The 14200-nt window shown below is 46.1% G+C and overlaps 1 protein-coding gene across 1 annotated transcript in view; it reads left to right on the top strand.

Moving 5' to 3' along the window:
* Positions 1 to 14200, top strand: part of ALK (ALK receptor tyrosine kinase) — a 710702-nt gene that overhangs the window by 649421 nt on the left and 47081 nt on the right. Inside the window, exon 12 of the mRNA XM_084791237.1 lies at positions 10193 to 10355. Coding sequence (XP_084647363.1) covers positions 10193 to 10355 — 163 coding nt within the window. The remainder of the gene's footprint in view (positions 1 to 10192; positions 10356 to 14200) is intronic.

Below are 14200 nucleotides of genomic sequence, written 5' to 3'. Positions count from 1 at the left end.
AATTCATTGATTCATAATGATATGCAAATATTTAATTGGACAACTTCAGATAATATGAAACCAATTCCATATCTTGAAAGTCAGGAACAAGGAGAAAGAATTGAATAATACTGTCTTTCTTACTCCTGTCCTATCTCTGAGAGACCACATTGCACATGAAGGAAAGCCACTCATCACAGATGCATTCCAAATGGTCAATGGGGGGAAAAGATGTAATTCAAACAACATTGGTTTGCAGTTTCCCGTAATTGCTTCTAAATATCGAGCCTCAAGAAGAGCCAATACTAAAAGAGACAGAGCAATGATCAGGCATTTGGTACATAATGAGAGAGCGTCACCCAAAGTCAATCACACTTCTGGACAGAGGCCTGTGCTGACTGGAACCATGAGAACGCACCACAAAATCTAGACTCGGAGAAAAGCCCCAAATTAAATGGTCTCTATTCCTCAAAAGATTAAAATCAAGCCGAACCAGACTCTGAGGATCCACATAACGAGAGGCAGCCCGGGTGAAAAGCATGTGCAAGTGTTTATGGAATTATGGACTGGAAGCAGCCCAGAGCGAAGTGATTAACGCAGATGGCATGGGATGGAGGCTGGGAGCTAACGAGATAGCTCAGGTGGAAATATCTGCCCAGCCCCAGGTAAAAGAAGGCTTATCTAAAATCAATCAGGAATGTATGTCTATTGACGTGATAGCGGGCTAGATAATTCCGCCGTACTAATTATAGCTTTTAATAACAAACATTATTAGACTGTATTTTTTTATATTTTCAGCAACAAGCACAAGAAAAATCAAAGGAGAATTCTATAGATTTAAAGAGACAATTAACGTAGCCAGGCCTGTCACCTCAGCAGCTTGGGAAGGAGGGTAGAGAGTTACCACAGATTCAAAGTCAACCTGGGCAATTTAGTGAGATCTTGGCCCCAAAAGAAAAAAGAAAATGGTGTAGGGACCTAGGGCATAACTCACTGATGAGTGCCTGCCTAACGTACGCAAAGCTCGGCCTCAGTCTTCGGTACCACACAAACGAAATTAATGGACGAGGCTAGAGAATGCTACTGAGGGATGGTGCACTGGGGGTGGGGGGGGGGAAGGGGGAGAAGGGGGGGGAGGAGGAGTGCAGGGCGGTGGGGGTGCAGGGCGCTGGGGGTCTGGACCCCTGAGAACTTCAAAGAAGTGATTATAAAGTAAGCCAGGAAGGATGTAATCTCTTATAAGAATCGGGAAGTACAGACTGGAGAGGCCATGGAGTCACTGTCCAAGTTTTATTTCTTGATCTGGGTGATAGCGTTTGCTTTATAAAAAGTCATGGAGCAGATATACACTTGCTTTGTATGTTTTCTTCTGCGATTTATTTGAAAATTAAGAGGCTTAACTTTTTTTCCCCCCACATTGTTGAAGGAGTTCACGTTGCACCATTAAGCAGAGGGAATGAGCTTAATTCCCCCCAGTGGCCATTTAACAGACTGGACTCTTCCTTTTAGCCCTCACAGCTGGACAGAGGAATAAGCCAGAACTTTAAGAAGAAAAAAAAAAGGCTATTTGCTCTAATAATATGTAGGAAGATACTAGGGGTCTAGTTCCATGGTCGCTCTTTGGCAGTTGTCATCATCACAGACTGATTACAAAGTTAGGGAGACAGTGGTGGAGATGTTTTAACCCAGTCACAATGATTACAAGTATATACATTGTTTCCATTTCGTCTTAGTTAGGGAACAAGTGGATTTTACCATGAATACCAACGCAAAGGTCATTCCCCTACCTTTCAATAAGGAATGGTGTCATGTACATTTGCAGAACGGTGACTAATCAGATTTTGGCCTGATGTTTATTTAATGGGATGTAGGGTGCCGTGAAAATGGTCCACTCTGCACCGCTTCTGTGGAGCTGAGCTCAGTCAACGGTTATGGCTAAAATTCAATTCCGTGGATCCCAATCAAAATGGTCCATGTGAGATGGTGAACGCTTTCCTTTGGTATGACACACACAGGCCTTGAACCTGAGGCAGATCCTCATTGCTGTGATTCATAGGGATAGCTAGGAATTTATTTTCCTTTGTATCACCCTTTATTTCTTTGCACTGAATTGAGCAGATGAGATGGCAACAGCAATAAAACCAGTGCAATCACTGTCTAGCCTATTTTTTAAGCATTGTGCCGCATATTACTAATTGATTTGTTTCTTCTTGAAGGACTGTGCAATATACTTAAAATGAAACCCAGTGCTTAATGGATTTTTTTTCTTTACTCAGCTGTCTATAACCAATCAGTATGCTCATGTTTGTGAGTTCTTTGTACAATTTAAATGTGAATGAGTATTAAACTATGTTTCCAGTGTGGAGTATGTGTAACAACAAGATAATATAGGCTCTTTTTTTCCCCATAAGAGACTTTTAATAAAATAGGGATTTTTTAAAATTATTATTTTTAGAGAAGGAAGAGGTGAGCTTCCTGTCTCCCTTGACCTCGTCGTGGCTCTCCCCCAGGGACCATTTGATCCCCTGAAGGTTTCAAAGAGCCTTGAGAACTAATATAAATTCTCAGGGGAGGAAAGATTGGGAGCCTAAGAGTGGCATCTCAGCTCTGTCTGCCTCCCCAGACGCTGAAGTTGTGGCCCGTTTATGTGATACATTTGCTCTATATCTAAACAGCCCAATTACTGGATTTCCTTTGTGACACTACTTGGATCCCTGAGACACCCTGGGACTGGATCCCTCATCTTGGTCACATGCTTTCTTTGCCTGAATCCCATGACTCGATAAAGCCCACACTATTTCCTGGGCTAAGGTACTGTGGGACTGAGAGTCCAATCACAGTGAGCCCTGATTCTCAACTGTCCACTGATGGGCCTGAACAACTTCCATGCAGTCAGTCCAGCCTGAATGGCAGCCTAGGCTCTTGAAAAAGAAACATTATACCACCTTGAAATGTCCTAATTGCAGGTGCTGGGAGGTAAAAAGGCATTCCTACTCATCCTAGAATTTTTTTAAGTGTGTGTGTGTGTGTGTGTGTGTGTGTGTGTGTGTGTGTGTGTGTGTGTGTTTTCTTGTATGTAGGTGCACCTATGTGTGAGGCCAGAAGTCAACCTCAGATGTTATTTCCTCAGGTACCACTTACCTTATTTTCTGTGGCAAAGTCTCCCACTAAGTCATGACATTCAGCAGTTTTAGCCTCAGCTGGCTGGCCTGTGAGAAGGCAAAGCATCCCCTATCTGTTTCCCCAGCACTGGAATTGCACAAGCATGTCACCATGCCCAGTGAACCTGCAACTCGTTGATGTGGCTAGACTGTCTGGCCAAGGACCCTCAAATCTTCACCTGTCTCCCACCTGGACACTCACCAGTGGTTGGACAGTCTGACTTTTTACTGAAGACCAAACTCCTGCCTTCTAGCTTGTGTGGCAAATGCCTTGCTGGCTGAACTACTGCCCCAACCCTCCTAGATCCTTAAAGTTGGCAGAGGAGAACTGCACTGAGCCCCTGTCTTGTTCAATTAGCCACTTACTTGGTATACCACACTTAGCTTCTCTAAACTTGAATTTCATGATTTTTGGGGGGAGGGGTGGCATTGTTCAAGACAGAGTTTCTCTGTGTAGCCCTGGCCATTCTTGAACTCACCCTATAGACCAGGCTGGCCTTGAACTCAGGGATCTGATTGCCTCTTCCTCCCGAGTGCTGGGATTAAAAATGTGTGCCGCCGCCACCACCTGGCAAATGTCCTGATTATTAAAGGGAATGCTACAGATCTGCCTTCAGCGCACAAAGTTTCCACAACTTCCAAGGCTTTGGATTTGTGAGTGGAAGCCCAGTGCCTGGCCCACTGAGAGCATGTGTGCTCAGGTAAATACACAGTAAATACGGAAAGGTTCTTGTCACTTTTGTCGCTGGCCTTGCTTCTAAGGTAGCTAAGGTTCAGATCTCATGGGCACATACTCCTGAGGAAACAAATAGCTTCTACCTTAGGTACAAAGCTTGCCTTGATTCCTGCTCCCCAGAGCCACTGCAGTTAGTTCCCTTACCACTCACATGTTGCACCAGTCGCCTTTGACTACAAGACCATCGCAATGCCTTCTACTCTAGTGACAGCACTGAACTGATCCTATCTGCCTGCTCCTTTGTGGTTCTAGCTTACCTTGGCCTAGGAGTAATGCCTACCCTGCTTCTACCATCCCATTATTCCAGAAGACTCCTGAGGAGCCCACCTAGGCTCGTATCAGTCAACCAGGCCTAGGCTCACATCTAACACCAGGGTCAGAGCAAGAATGCGCACCTTAGACCAGGATTGGGAAATAATTAGAGCTTGTTGCTAGCAAGCACCTTCTCAGGGACATTTGAAATAATAGATGGCAATTATCCCCTTACACGAAGTACACACAATTTTATTCTAGGAGACCCACCTCAACAAACAAATTATTCCCTTTAAAAAGGCAAAGGGGAACAGAGACTTGTGTAGGGACCATCTTTTAAAAGACCAGAAGTCTCCAAGAAATAAAGTTGATCAGCACCAGAGACCCCTAGACAGAGAAGGGGTAATTCTCAACTTTGGCTCCTTCTCCAATTCTGACAAGTTCCAGAGAATCTCTAATGCACTTTCTACATCAGGACAAGGAGATAGACGGGACTAGTGTACAAACCTAGTTGGATATCAGAGTCCATTAGCAAAGTTTCTATATAAGGACTGCCTCCTGACTCTAAATAGGATCTACCAAATCTAAGCTTACAAAGCCTTGGTCATCAGGACATCTAAGAACCACTGAATTCCCCATGCAAAGAAACACTGAGAATGCCTGTAAGATGCCCAGAAATAATAGAGACAACGGCACGAAGCCGGAACAGGACAAAGCCAGACAGAGAAGCAAGACAGTCCCTGAACGATAGGCAATAAACTCAGAAAGCCCACATCCCCGAGAGGCGATGGGAGTGGGAAGCATAAATTGATCGCAAGCAAAGTTAGGCAGATTTACAGGGGTCGGAATTGTCTGCAAGAACAGGGCCCACCACCATGCTCCGAAGGCTGCTGGAGCAGCAGAATCCTAACTAGATGACTCATGAGTCTGACCTGGGATGGCTCATCCTCTATTCCCATGGAAGCCACGTTAGAGACAGTTTCCTCTCCGGGCCTTTCCATCAGAAATTGCCAAAAATAAAAACAAAATTTTTGTGTATAGAAACCACCTGAGACTAATATATGTCCATTGCATTTGGGCGAATCCTGAAGCCTCTGTTGAGAAACAGCCCCCGAGTCTCTACTTCATGGAACGGGGGTGTAAATCTTGAGGACGGGTGTCTGAGCCCCACAGGGAGGAACTGAACATGAAAGTACCACATGTTTTAAACTGTCCTCACTGCATCTCACATGCTAAGCACTTGGCTTAGGTTCATCTTTTAATGTTCATAGGAAATCTCAGCAGTAAGTAGTAGATTCCTTGTTTGTTCAGATTAGAAAAAAAAGGCTTAGGCAGGTCATATAATCTAACCCAGGGCTCCTTAAACCTTGTCTACTTGCAAACCCCTGTAGCCTGAGAAATTGTGACATGACCTTAAGCACACAGATATAAAATGGGCATAATATATCAAGCATTTACTGATAAGTCACAAAGAAATTTGTTTCAAAACAATTCTTTGATATACACATCATTTTACCAATTATAAAGGAGGAAACAAATTTGCATGCTAATGAGAGATATGTGTGTTTGTCTAACACAATACAGTCCTTTCTATGATATACCAATTTCATACTCACATGCTGAAGAATGTTGGCAGAAAACTATTAAAGGTCTTTGTTTAGGATAATTAAACTATTCTGCTTTATAAGAGGAGGAAATTTTATATGTGTAGTAAAGACGATGCAACTCACCAACATACAGTAGTCTCAAGTATGAGCTGCGATGTTTCAAGGCAGCATTTATTAGCATTGTGTGATGTGATGGCACACACAATGTGTGTGTACATGTGTGTGTGCATGTGATGAAGACAACAATGACGTCACAGGATGCAACTCTGGTGAGCACCGCCAGGAACAGCTCACATCCATTACGTGTTTGACACTGAGTGATTTGTCGGTCATTGCACCTTCATAAACCTACTGTTGCCAAATATCTCATGACCCACAAGTTGAGTTACATGATCTCATATAGGGTCTTAGTCCCCAACTAAGATATTTTGATCTAATCCAGGTCTCACAGCAAGTCAGGGACCAAGTTCAGAAAGGGAAGCTGTGTGCCATCTGCATCCCAAGCCCACAAGCCTCTTTCTGCCTCACCAGACCCTCCAGCTGGCCAAGAAGTAGATTACCAACTCCCTGGGAATACCTCAGAACCTCTCTATCTTGTAGTTGACAGAGGCTGAAATTAAAGGGGTTCTTTCTCCTCAAGGTTAGATGCCCAAAAAAGGTGCAGATGTTATTTCTAGATCAGAAGTAACTAAAGAAACCACCACTCATCTGCCACGAGGTTGAGGAGGCTTCTTCAAATCTAAGCTGTCTGCTGGAGATACAGGCTGTTTGCAGAATGGGCTGTAAAAAATAACATTTTTTTAAAAAGTAACTTTTATTCTCCTGATGTAGCTGTCATCTCAGAGGCTTATGCCTCCATCTGCTAACCTAGGCCTAGTCCTGGAAGCTTCTAGCCTCCGTGTGGTCTAACCTAGGCCCAGAATGTTTTCAGCCTCTGAGGCTTACTGCTGAATAAACTCATCCTTTTCTTAGCTCTTTCTGAACTCTGGCTGGCTGGTTCAACTCAGCTGTTCTGCCTCAAACTCCCTTCCAAGCCGGCTGCTTTGATCTGGCTTCTCTCATGGCCTCTGAATGAATCATTGCTCTGCTTGGCCTCAAACTAACTCCAGAAATCTATTCTAACCTTCTGACTCCTTCTCATTCTCTGGCTCATTCTGACTTCACCTGTGTCTAGCTTGTTCTCTCTACAATCTGTCTCTGCAAAACTCTCCCAGTAAAACTCCCTCCCCTCTCTCTCCCTCCCTCTGCCTGCCCCCCCTCTCCATCTGCCTGCTCTCTCTCCTAAGTTCCTCTCTTTTATCTCTGTTGGGCATATTCTAGTCTGTCAAATCTTTCTCTGACTCATCACTGTCTGCCCCTCAATTAGACATCACTTCAAAACATCGGTATTTCCCTCTACAGACTAACTTTACCATCATTGTTTGGAATTAAAAGTGTGTATTAAAAGCTGGATATCACAAACCTAGGAGGTTTTTAGATGTGTTCAGAGAAGCCGCGTTGCTGGCTTAAAATTCCTTTGCAGCTTTTCACCAAGATGGCGCTGAAAGCGAATAAGGAAGCTCCTGCTTCTCCCAAAACCAAAGCAAAAGAAAAGGCCTTGGAAGCTAAGAAGGTGGTGCTGAAAGGCATCCACAGCCAAAAGAAGATCCACATTTCACCCACCTTCCAGGGGCTGAAGACCCTGAGGCTCTGGAGACAGCCCACATACCCTCAAAAAAGCACACCCAGGAGAAACAAGTGTGACCACTGTGCCATCATCAAATTCCCCCTGACCACTGAGTCAGCCGTGAAGAAAATTGAGAACAACACCACACTGGTGTTCATTGTGGATGTCAAGGCCAGCAAGCACCAGATCAAACAGGCTGTGAAGAAACTCTGTGACATCGCTGTGACCAAAGTCAACACCCTGATAAGGCCTGATGGAGAAGAAGGCATGTGTTCAGTTGCTCCTGATTATGACTCTCTGAATGTTGCCAACAAGATTGGGATCATCTACACTGAGTCCAGCTGGCTAAATCTAACTATACACTTTTTCACCATTAAAAAGAAAAAGCATCTGCAATGGGCTTCCAGGTGACAATGGGAAGGTGTGGCTTAGCTTTATCTTTTCTTCTCTGCCTCAGCCTCATGCTCAACTCAGTCAGTTTAAGATCCTGGATGCTGTAGGCATAGGAGTCACAATCACAGAAATTCTCCTAAATATATTTCCCACTATCAGTGACAATATCTGCTTTAGACACAGGCAGGATCTACTGGCACAGCTCACGTGTGTATAGTTTGGGATTATACAGTGGCCTTTCCTACCCCCTGTGATTTTACCATGCCAACAAGCCCCTTTCATGGGTGAGGGGACCAGAGCAAGGTCTCATGGTCCATCATTGATACAGAGTGCCCCAAAACCAGGTGTTCTGGAAGATGCCAAAGCCGCCTTTGGTCTTTGCACCTCACTCCTGCACATATGTAAGTTTGGCTTTGGAACAGGTAAAGAGACAACTGGCCAAATGAGTTCTGCTACAAAAACCTTTTGGACCTAGGACATGGTGAAGTATGCTCATTGTCTTCACAGTGAGGCAGAGTAATTGCTCTGAATTTGTGCCAGCTTGAGTTATACAGTGAGATCCTGTTTCTCAAACAGACAAGCAAACAAACAAAAAGACAGAGCCTTCCATAAAGAGTTAGTCCTTTAAATTAACAGGTTTGGTCAGAAAGCTGGCCGTTAGCCAATATGCTCCTCACTTCCTAAGCCTTGCAGTGACCTTCAGAAGCCACACGGAAGTCACCCTTTCCATTAGGTGAATGCATTGGAATCCCACTGGAAAGTCCAACCTCAAGGCCAGGGTCCCATCACAAAAGTAAATCAAGTCTGGCTGAGGCTTCAGCTTCTCAGCGCTGCCAAGGTGACCTCCCTCTGACTGTCAAATTAGCCTCTTAGATTTTCATCACCAAATTAGTTCAAAGTCTTCAAGAAATTTTTTCTTGAATGTTTTAGTAGCGGTGCTACATACACTCAAATTAATTTCCCATCATTCTCTGTGCACAGAATTTGACTCAATCTCTCTTTAAAGGAGAAATAAATTGGGCCATCTGAAAATGAGATTTATTTTCAGTAGAAGCTTATTTATCAAGAATACAGTTCTGAAAGCTTTTATGAGTTGTAAAACGTGTTAGATTTGAGGCCAAGAGATCTGACAAATCCCCAAAGTCCAGCCTGGCTAAAAGAAAGGGCGTTTGAAAGGAAATGTCCAAGCAGCAGAAGTGAGGTGGCAGGTAGGGTTTGAATTGTGTTCCCAGTATGTCCCTAGAAAGCTACATAAGGACACTGGACAAGGACAGACCACAGTAGGGAATAGCTGGGGGCCCAGGAAAAGGAAGAAAGTTTGACACGTCTGTGACTAGGGAGATGGCTCAGTCAGTAAACTGCTTGCCATGTAAGCACAGGGACCTGAATTCCGTCTCTAAAACCTATATTAAAAAGCCAGGCATGCCCTTGTAATTCCATCATGGAACAGGCAGAGATGCGGTCTTAGGGCCTGCTGGTCTAGCCTAACTGGTAAACTCCAGGCCAATGAGGGACCCTGTGTCAAAGGAGGTGGATGACACTCCTGAGGATGACACTCAGGGCTACCCTCGGTCCTCTGCATATATTCTCACACATGTGTACATGTGAACATGCAAATGCATTAAAAAGATTGAAAAGTTTTACTTTTTTTTCCCCCATCTTTGGCATCATCTGTTGCAAAAAAAAAACCAAAAAACAAAAAACTTAAAAGTCAGTCATTGCATTTCCAAACCTCGCTTGGCTGGGATAAGCAGGCTTCAGTTTGCCCCATTGAGGGCCGGTTGCCAAGAAAGCATCTCTCACATGAAGCCATATCCAGAGAGCTTGAAGTTTCCTATTCCTACCTGATGGGTCCCCAAGCCAGTGTCATAGGGCTGATACTGTGTCCAGTTTACTCTTTGTAGCCTCTCGGGGCCCTTTTATGTGCATGCCAGAGCTTTGGGAACAAGTTAGAAGCCGCCACCATATCAAAGCTTAAGCATCCAGGGTTTGCTCAGCACCACACTGGACACAGCGAGAGATCCGTCTCAGCCACTTCTGTGCCAATGGCAGAAGAGCATCGCTCCCCCCTCAGTAAGAGCATGGTGCTAGCTGTATCTTCCTATGGCTTCCCCCTTGTTGTCCTGCATTGTGGTTGGTTGCATCCCTCTTTATCTAAGTCTTCTCCATCTTCATCTCTCCCCTGGTACATGACTCGGGTTCTGGCCCATAGCAGACTCTTTACAGAACTATCCAGTTTGAATGACTGACCGCATTTTCTTCCCACAATCTCGGTGCCTTCTTGGAATGTATGACTCAAGCTGTGCAGCAGACAGATGCTTCAGAGACAGCCCAGGGAGGCCTGTGGAAGAGGGAGATGTAGGGTAAGTGACTGACTGCCTCTCTCTTTGTGTCACAGTTCACTGGCTGTTCACCACGTGTGGGGCCAGTGGGCCTCATGGTCCCACACAGGCGCAGTGCAACAATGCCTACCAGAACTCCAACTTGAGCGTGGTGGTGGGAAGTGAAGGGCCCTTGAGGGGCGTCCAGATCTGGAAAGTGCCAGCTACGGACACCTACAGGTATGTACAGTGGCAATTCAGCTCCCCTGAAGAAGACTCAAGACCTACCTGGGGGTACATGTCCCCTGGTGCCCAAGCATGCAAAAGTTTACAGACTCTGGCCTGCTAGCAGAATAAAATGACTGAAGATGGATGGTAGCAACAAAGATATCTTTTGCCTTCAAAGACACTCAGACTGTTAGTGCAGTTGGTAAACATATGAGCTAGCTTCAAAATGACTGCTAGTTACAATTAGGGTGGACCTAGGAGGCTCTTGACGGAAGACTGTGTGTGGCATGTGTGTTGGGGGGCAGGGGGTGTTGCATGTGCCTGTCCATCTGAAGTTTCCTCAGCATCACACTAGACTTAGTGAGAGATTCAGAGAATTTTGTGCACTTTATTTTTAAGACAGGGGATCCCACATGCCTACAGAGCCTGAAGCTCACTGATTGGCTAGGCTGGCTGGCTTGCTGGCTGGCTGGCTGGCTGGCTGCTTGGTTGGCCAGCTTGAGATTTGCGCTTGTAATCCCAGTGCTCCAAGGGTCTGCCTGTGTTCACTCCCGCATTGCCAGGGTTGCAAGAGAATGCTGCTATGCCTGGGTTTTCCTGTGGGTGCTGGGAATGCAAATTTGCATCCCTGTCCTTGCACGGCAAGCACTTGACCAATTGAGCCATTCCTCGCATCCCAAAAGCTAGTGTTCTTATCCTACCCTGGCCCTTCCCTGTTCTCATGGAAAGCAAGCCATTCTCTGAAGTCTGCCTTCATCCCTTCCCAACCTCACAACCCTCCACCATAGCAAGCCCAGGCAAAAGTAGACCAGCTCTGCTGGGCCAGCATGAGTCCATGTTACCCAGCAAGACTACCAGTGAGGCATCAGGGCTGGATAATAGCCAGGTTTCCAGGGTCTGCTCTGTAGGCAGGTGCTCTTGAGTAGGTGCTAAGGTGTGACTTTGACCAAGTGCCCAGGTACACTGATGCCTCCTATGAGAACCACTGAGTCACACCAAACCCTGGACTGAGATGTGCCTATGTGTCTTCATGTGGGCTCTACGATGAAGGCAAGGCCAGTCTTGGAGGCCTCGTTTTAGAAATGAGAAAACAGGCTCAGAGAGACAGGTGCCTCCCTGATGGTCACAGTCCAGAAACAGCCCCCAACCTCAGACTCCTGAGGGTGATTATGGTCTGGCTGCAGCTCCTTCCATGACACACTGACCAGCTGTGCTAAGAAGAGCATCACCATTGTGCAGGGCTGATGCATATGTCTCCTGTGGGTCTCAGAGCACCCCCTCCCATTCCGAGGAAATGCCTCTCAAACTGTCCTGTTTCCTCTTACCGTGTCTTGCGGTTGCCCCAACCCTGGAAAAAAAAATACGTTCCAGAAAAAGTTGGAGGTGGTTTTCAAGTGTTATTCTGGCCAAGGATATGAGAAAGTCCCATCCCTGCCTGCCACCCATAAATGTCCCAAAGACTCCAGCCATCCTCCCGTGCCACACCAAGCAAATAGACCTCCCAGAAAAACCTCCATGCATGACAGTGCAAAGAGAAATGGACTCCTAAGGAGAAGGGGACAGAACTAGCTGAGGGCCTACCAGATGCCTTTAGCAGTGAGGTGAATAGCAGTGCTATGGCTATTATCAAGACTCTTCCTAGGAAAAAATAAAAATAGAATCAGACGTGCTCCTAGCCCAGAGCAAGCCCAAAGCCACATTAAGAATCATGTGTTTCCCCAACAAAGGTCACCTTCAGGATATGCCTTGTTCTTTTAGGCTTCATTTCCCCCAAAGACGTTGTGAGTCATGGCCGCCCCCAGATGTATACAGGTTATGGTAACCCTGTCCTCATATTCTGCTTCCTGCCAGTAGATAGGGTGTGCTGATACCTACAGGTGCCCATCACTGTGTCTGTGTGTGTTTGGGCCTTCCTGGCCTTTGGGCAGAGAAATCAGTTGTAGAAATGGAAGTAGAGTGTAAAGTTAAATAGTCCCACCTTCCTGTCATTTTTTTCATGACTTTGTTCTGACCTGCCCTACGTTTTGGAGGATTTAGCCAGCCAGATGAACTACACTTATTAAATAATAATAAATTCATTTGCCTATTTATTATTAATCACAGCCTACTTAATTCTATTGAGGTTCTGATCTATATGAAGCACACAGTCACAGCACACTGTGCTGATGGAACAGCCACTCAGATCCGAGAACTGTTGGCACTTGCTTTGGGAGACGATCCCCTAGCCCCAGCCTTGACTGGCGATTGACTTCCTAGACACTTTGCACTGCACTTTGAAGTGGTCACATTAGTAAGGAGAAAGTTATGGTCTGGCAAAATTAAAATGAGAAAAATCAAAACAAAAAAGAAAGGGAGGATGAATTTCTGTCTTTGTTGCTGTCGGATACCAGAGCTTGGCTCTAAGATACGTTCCTGCCCCTCACCTTATTCTTCACCCCAGATGATACTCGGGGCTTTGATGTCAATGGCTACAATGGTTAGACTAACTTAGTAACCTAAACAGACAGTTAATGGTTTGCTTTTTAGGTCACATCAAAGTGTGCTCTAGTCTAGCGTGTGTGAGGCCGTGAGCTCAATCCCCAGGATGAAAAGACAGGAAGGGAGAGGAGGGGCTGAGAGGAAAAGAAGGGGGTGAAAGAGAAAGGAGGGAAAAGGGAGAGGAGGGAAAGGAGGTGCTACATCCCTGAGGAGGCCCAGTGATGGACACACACACACACACACACACACACACACACACACACACACACACCGTATACCGCATTGTTCCACATAGAGAACTTCCTGCCCTCCTCTGGAGGACTTTTTCTCTTGAGTAATTATTATTTAATAAGTGTAGTTCCTCTGAGAAGAAAACACAGGATATTCCAGAGGACTTGAGAAAGGGTCTTTGGAAAGACAAAGGGTGAAATCCTCTGCCTTGTAAAATCCATCTCTCATGGAGTACGGCATACCATCCAGCTGCCGCTTGTTGCCTAGTGCAGTGACGGCCCCACTGGTCAGGAGTGGAAAGCAGCAGTTGACACCGGCCACTGCTGCGTGCCAAGGTGGGGCCTCCATCCCTGCGGCCTCCCCAGGATGTATACAGTTCCCAACTCTTTGGTTGTTGTTGTTGTTGTTGTTGTTGTTGTTGTTGGCGGCAGCGGCGTTGTTGTTGTATTCTGTTTCATACCTGAGATTGACTCTAGAGTCTTGTGTGTGCTGAGCAAGCTGAATTTTCACATTTTTATTTCGAACCACAGTTCACTCAGTTTCCCAGGTTGGCCTTAAACAGTCTGAGCTTCCCAAGAAGGTAGAGCTAGAACTGGGAGCTTCCGCGGCCATGCCAGGCTTTCCCTGTCTCTAGATCAAACGTCATCCTGGGTTTATCTCCTTAGTGGAAGAGAGCAGCTGGGAAGAGGCAAGCGCCAGGCTCTGATAACCTGCGCCCACTTCTTCATTGCACGGCAAAAATAGCTGGAGGTCCAGGGCTAGAGTGTCTCCTCCCACAGGCCTTTTTTGTACCCACTGGTGACAGCAGAGGGGTGGGGGGTGAGAGGCAAGTAGGAAGCGGTGACTGCCCTGCCGCCCAGGTAAGTATCAAAAGGAAATAAACTAGGGCAGGAGAACCGGGCATGACAGTGAGGGACTCTGCCAAGAAAGGCTTAGGGGGTGGGGTGGGAAGGAGGAACCGGATGGGGAGGGGTTAACAAATCCAGGACAGTGAGTAGTTGCTGCTCTCCTAGGGGAATTAACTGAGGAAGGGGGTGGGGAGTGGGGGGGAAGGCCTGGGGGTAGTGGAGAGGCGCTGCCGAGCTCTGAGGACATGATTGTGTAGCAATGCCTTCTGAAGTGTCCCTCGTGGGGGGAGCTGCAGTGGA

This window comes from Acomys minous (assembly GCF_964271855.1).
Source record: "Acomys minous genome assembly, chromosome: 8".
Lineage (NCBI taxonomy): Eukaryota > Metazoa > Chordata > Mammalia > Rodentia > Muridae > Acomys > Acomys minous.
This window is presented reverse-complemented; position numbering and strand designations above follow the sequence as displayed.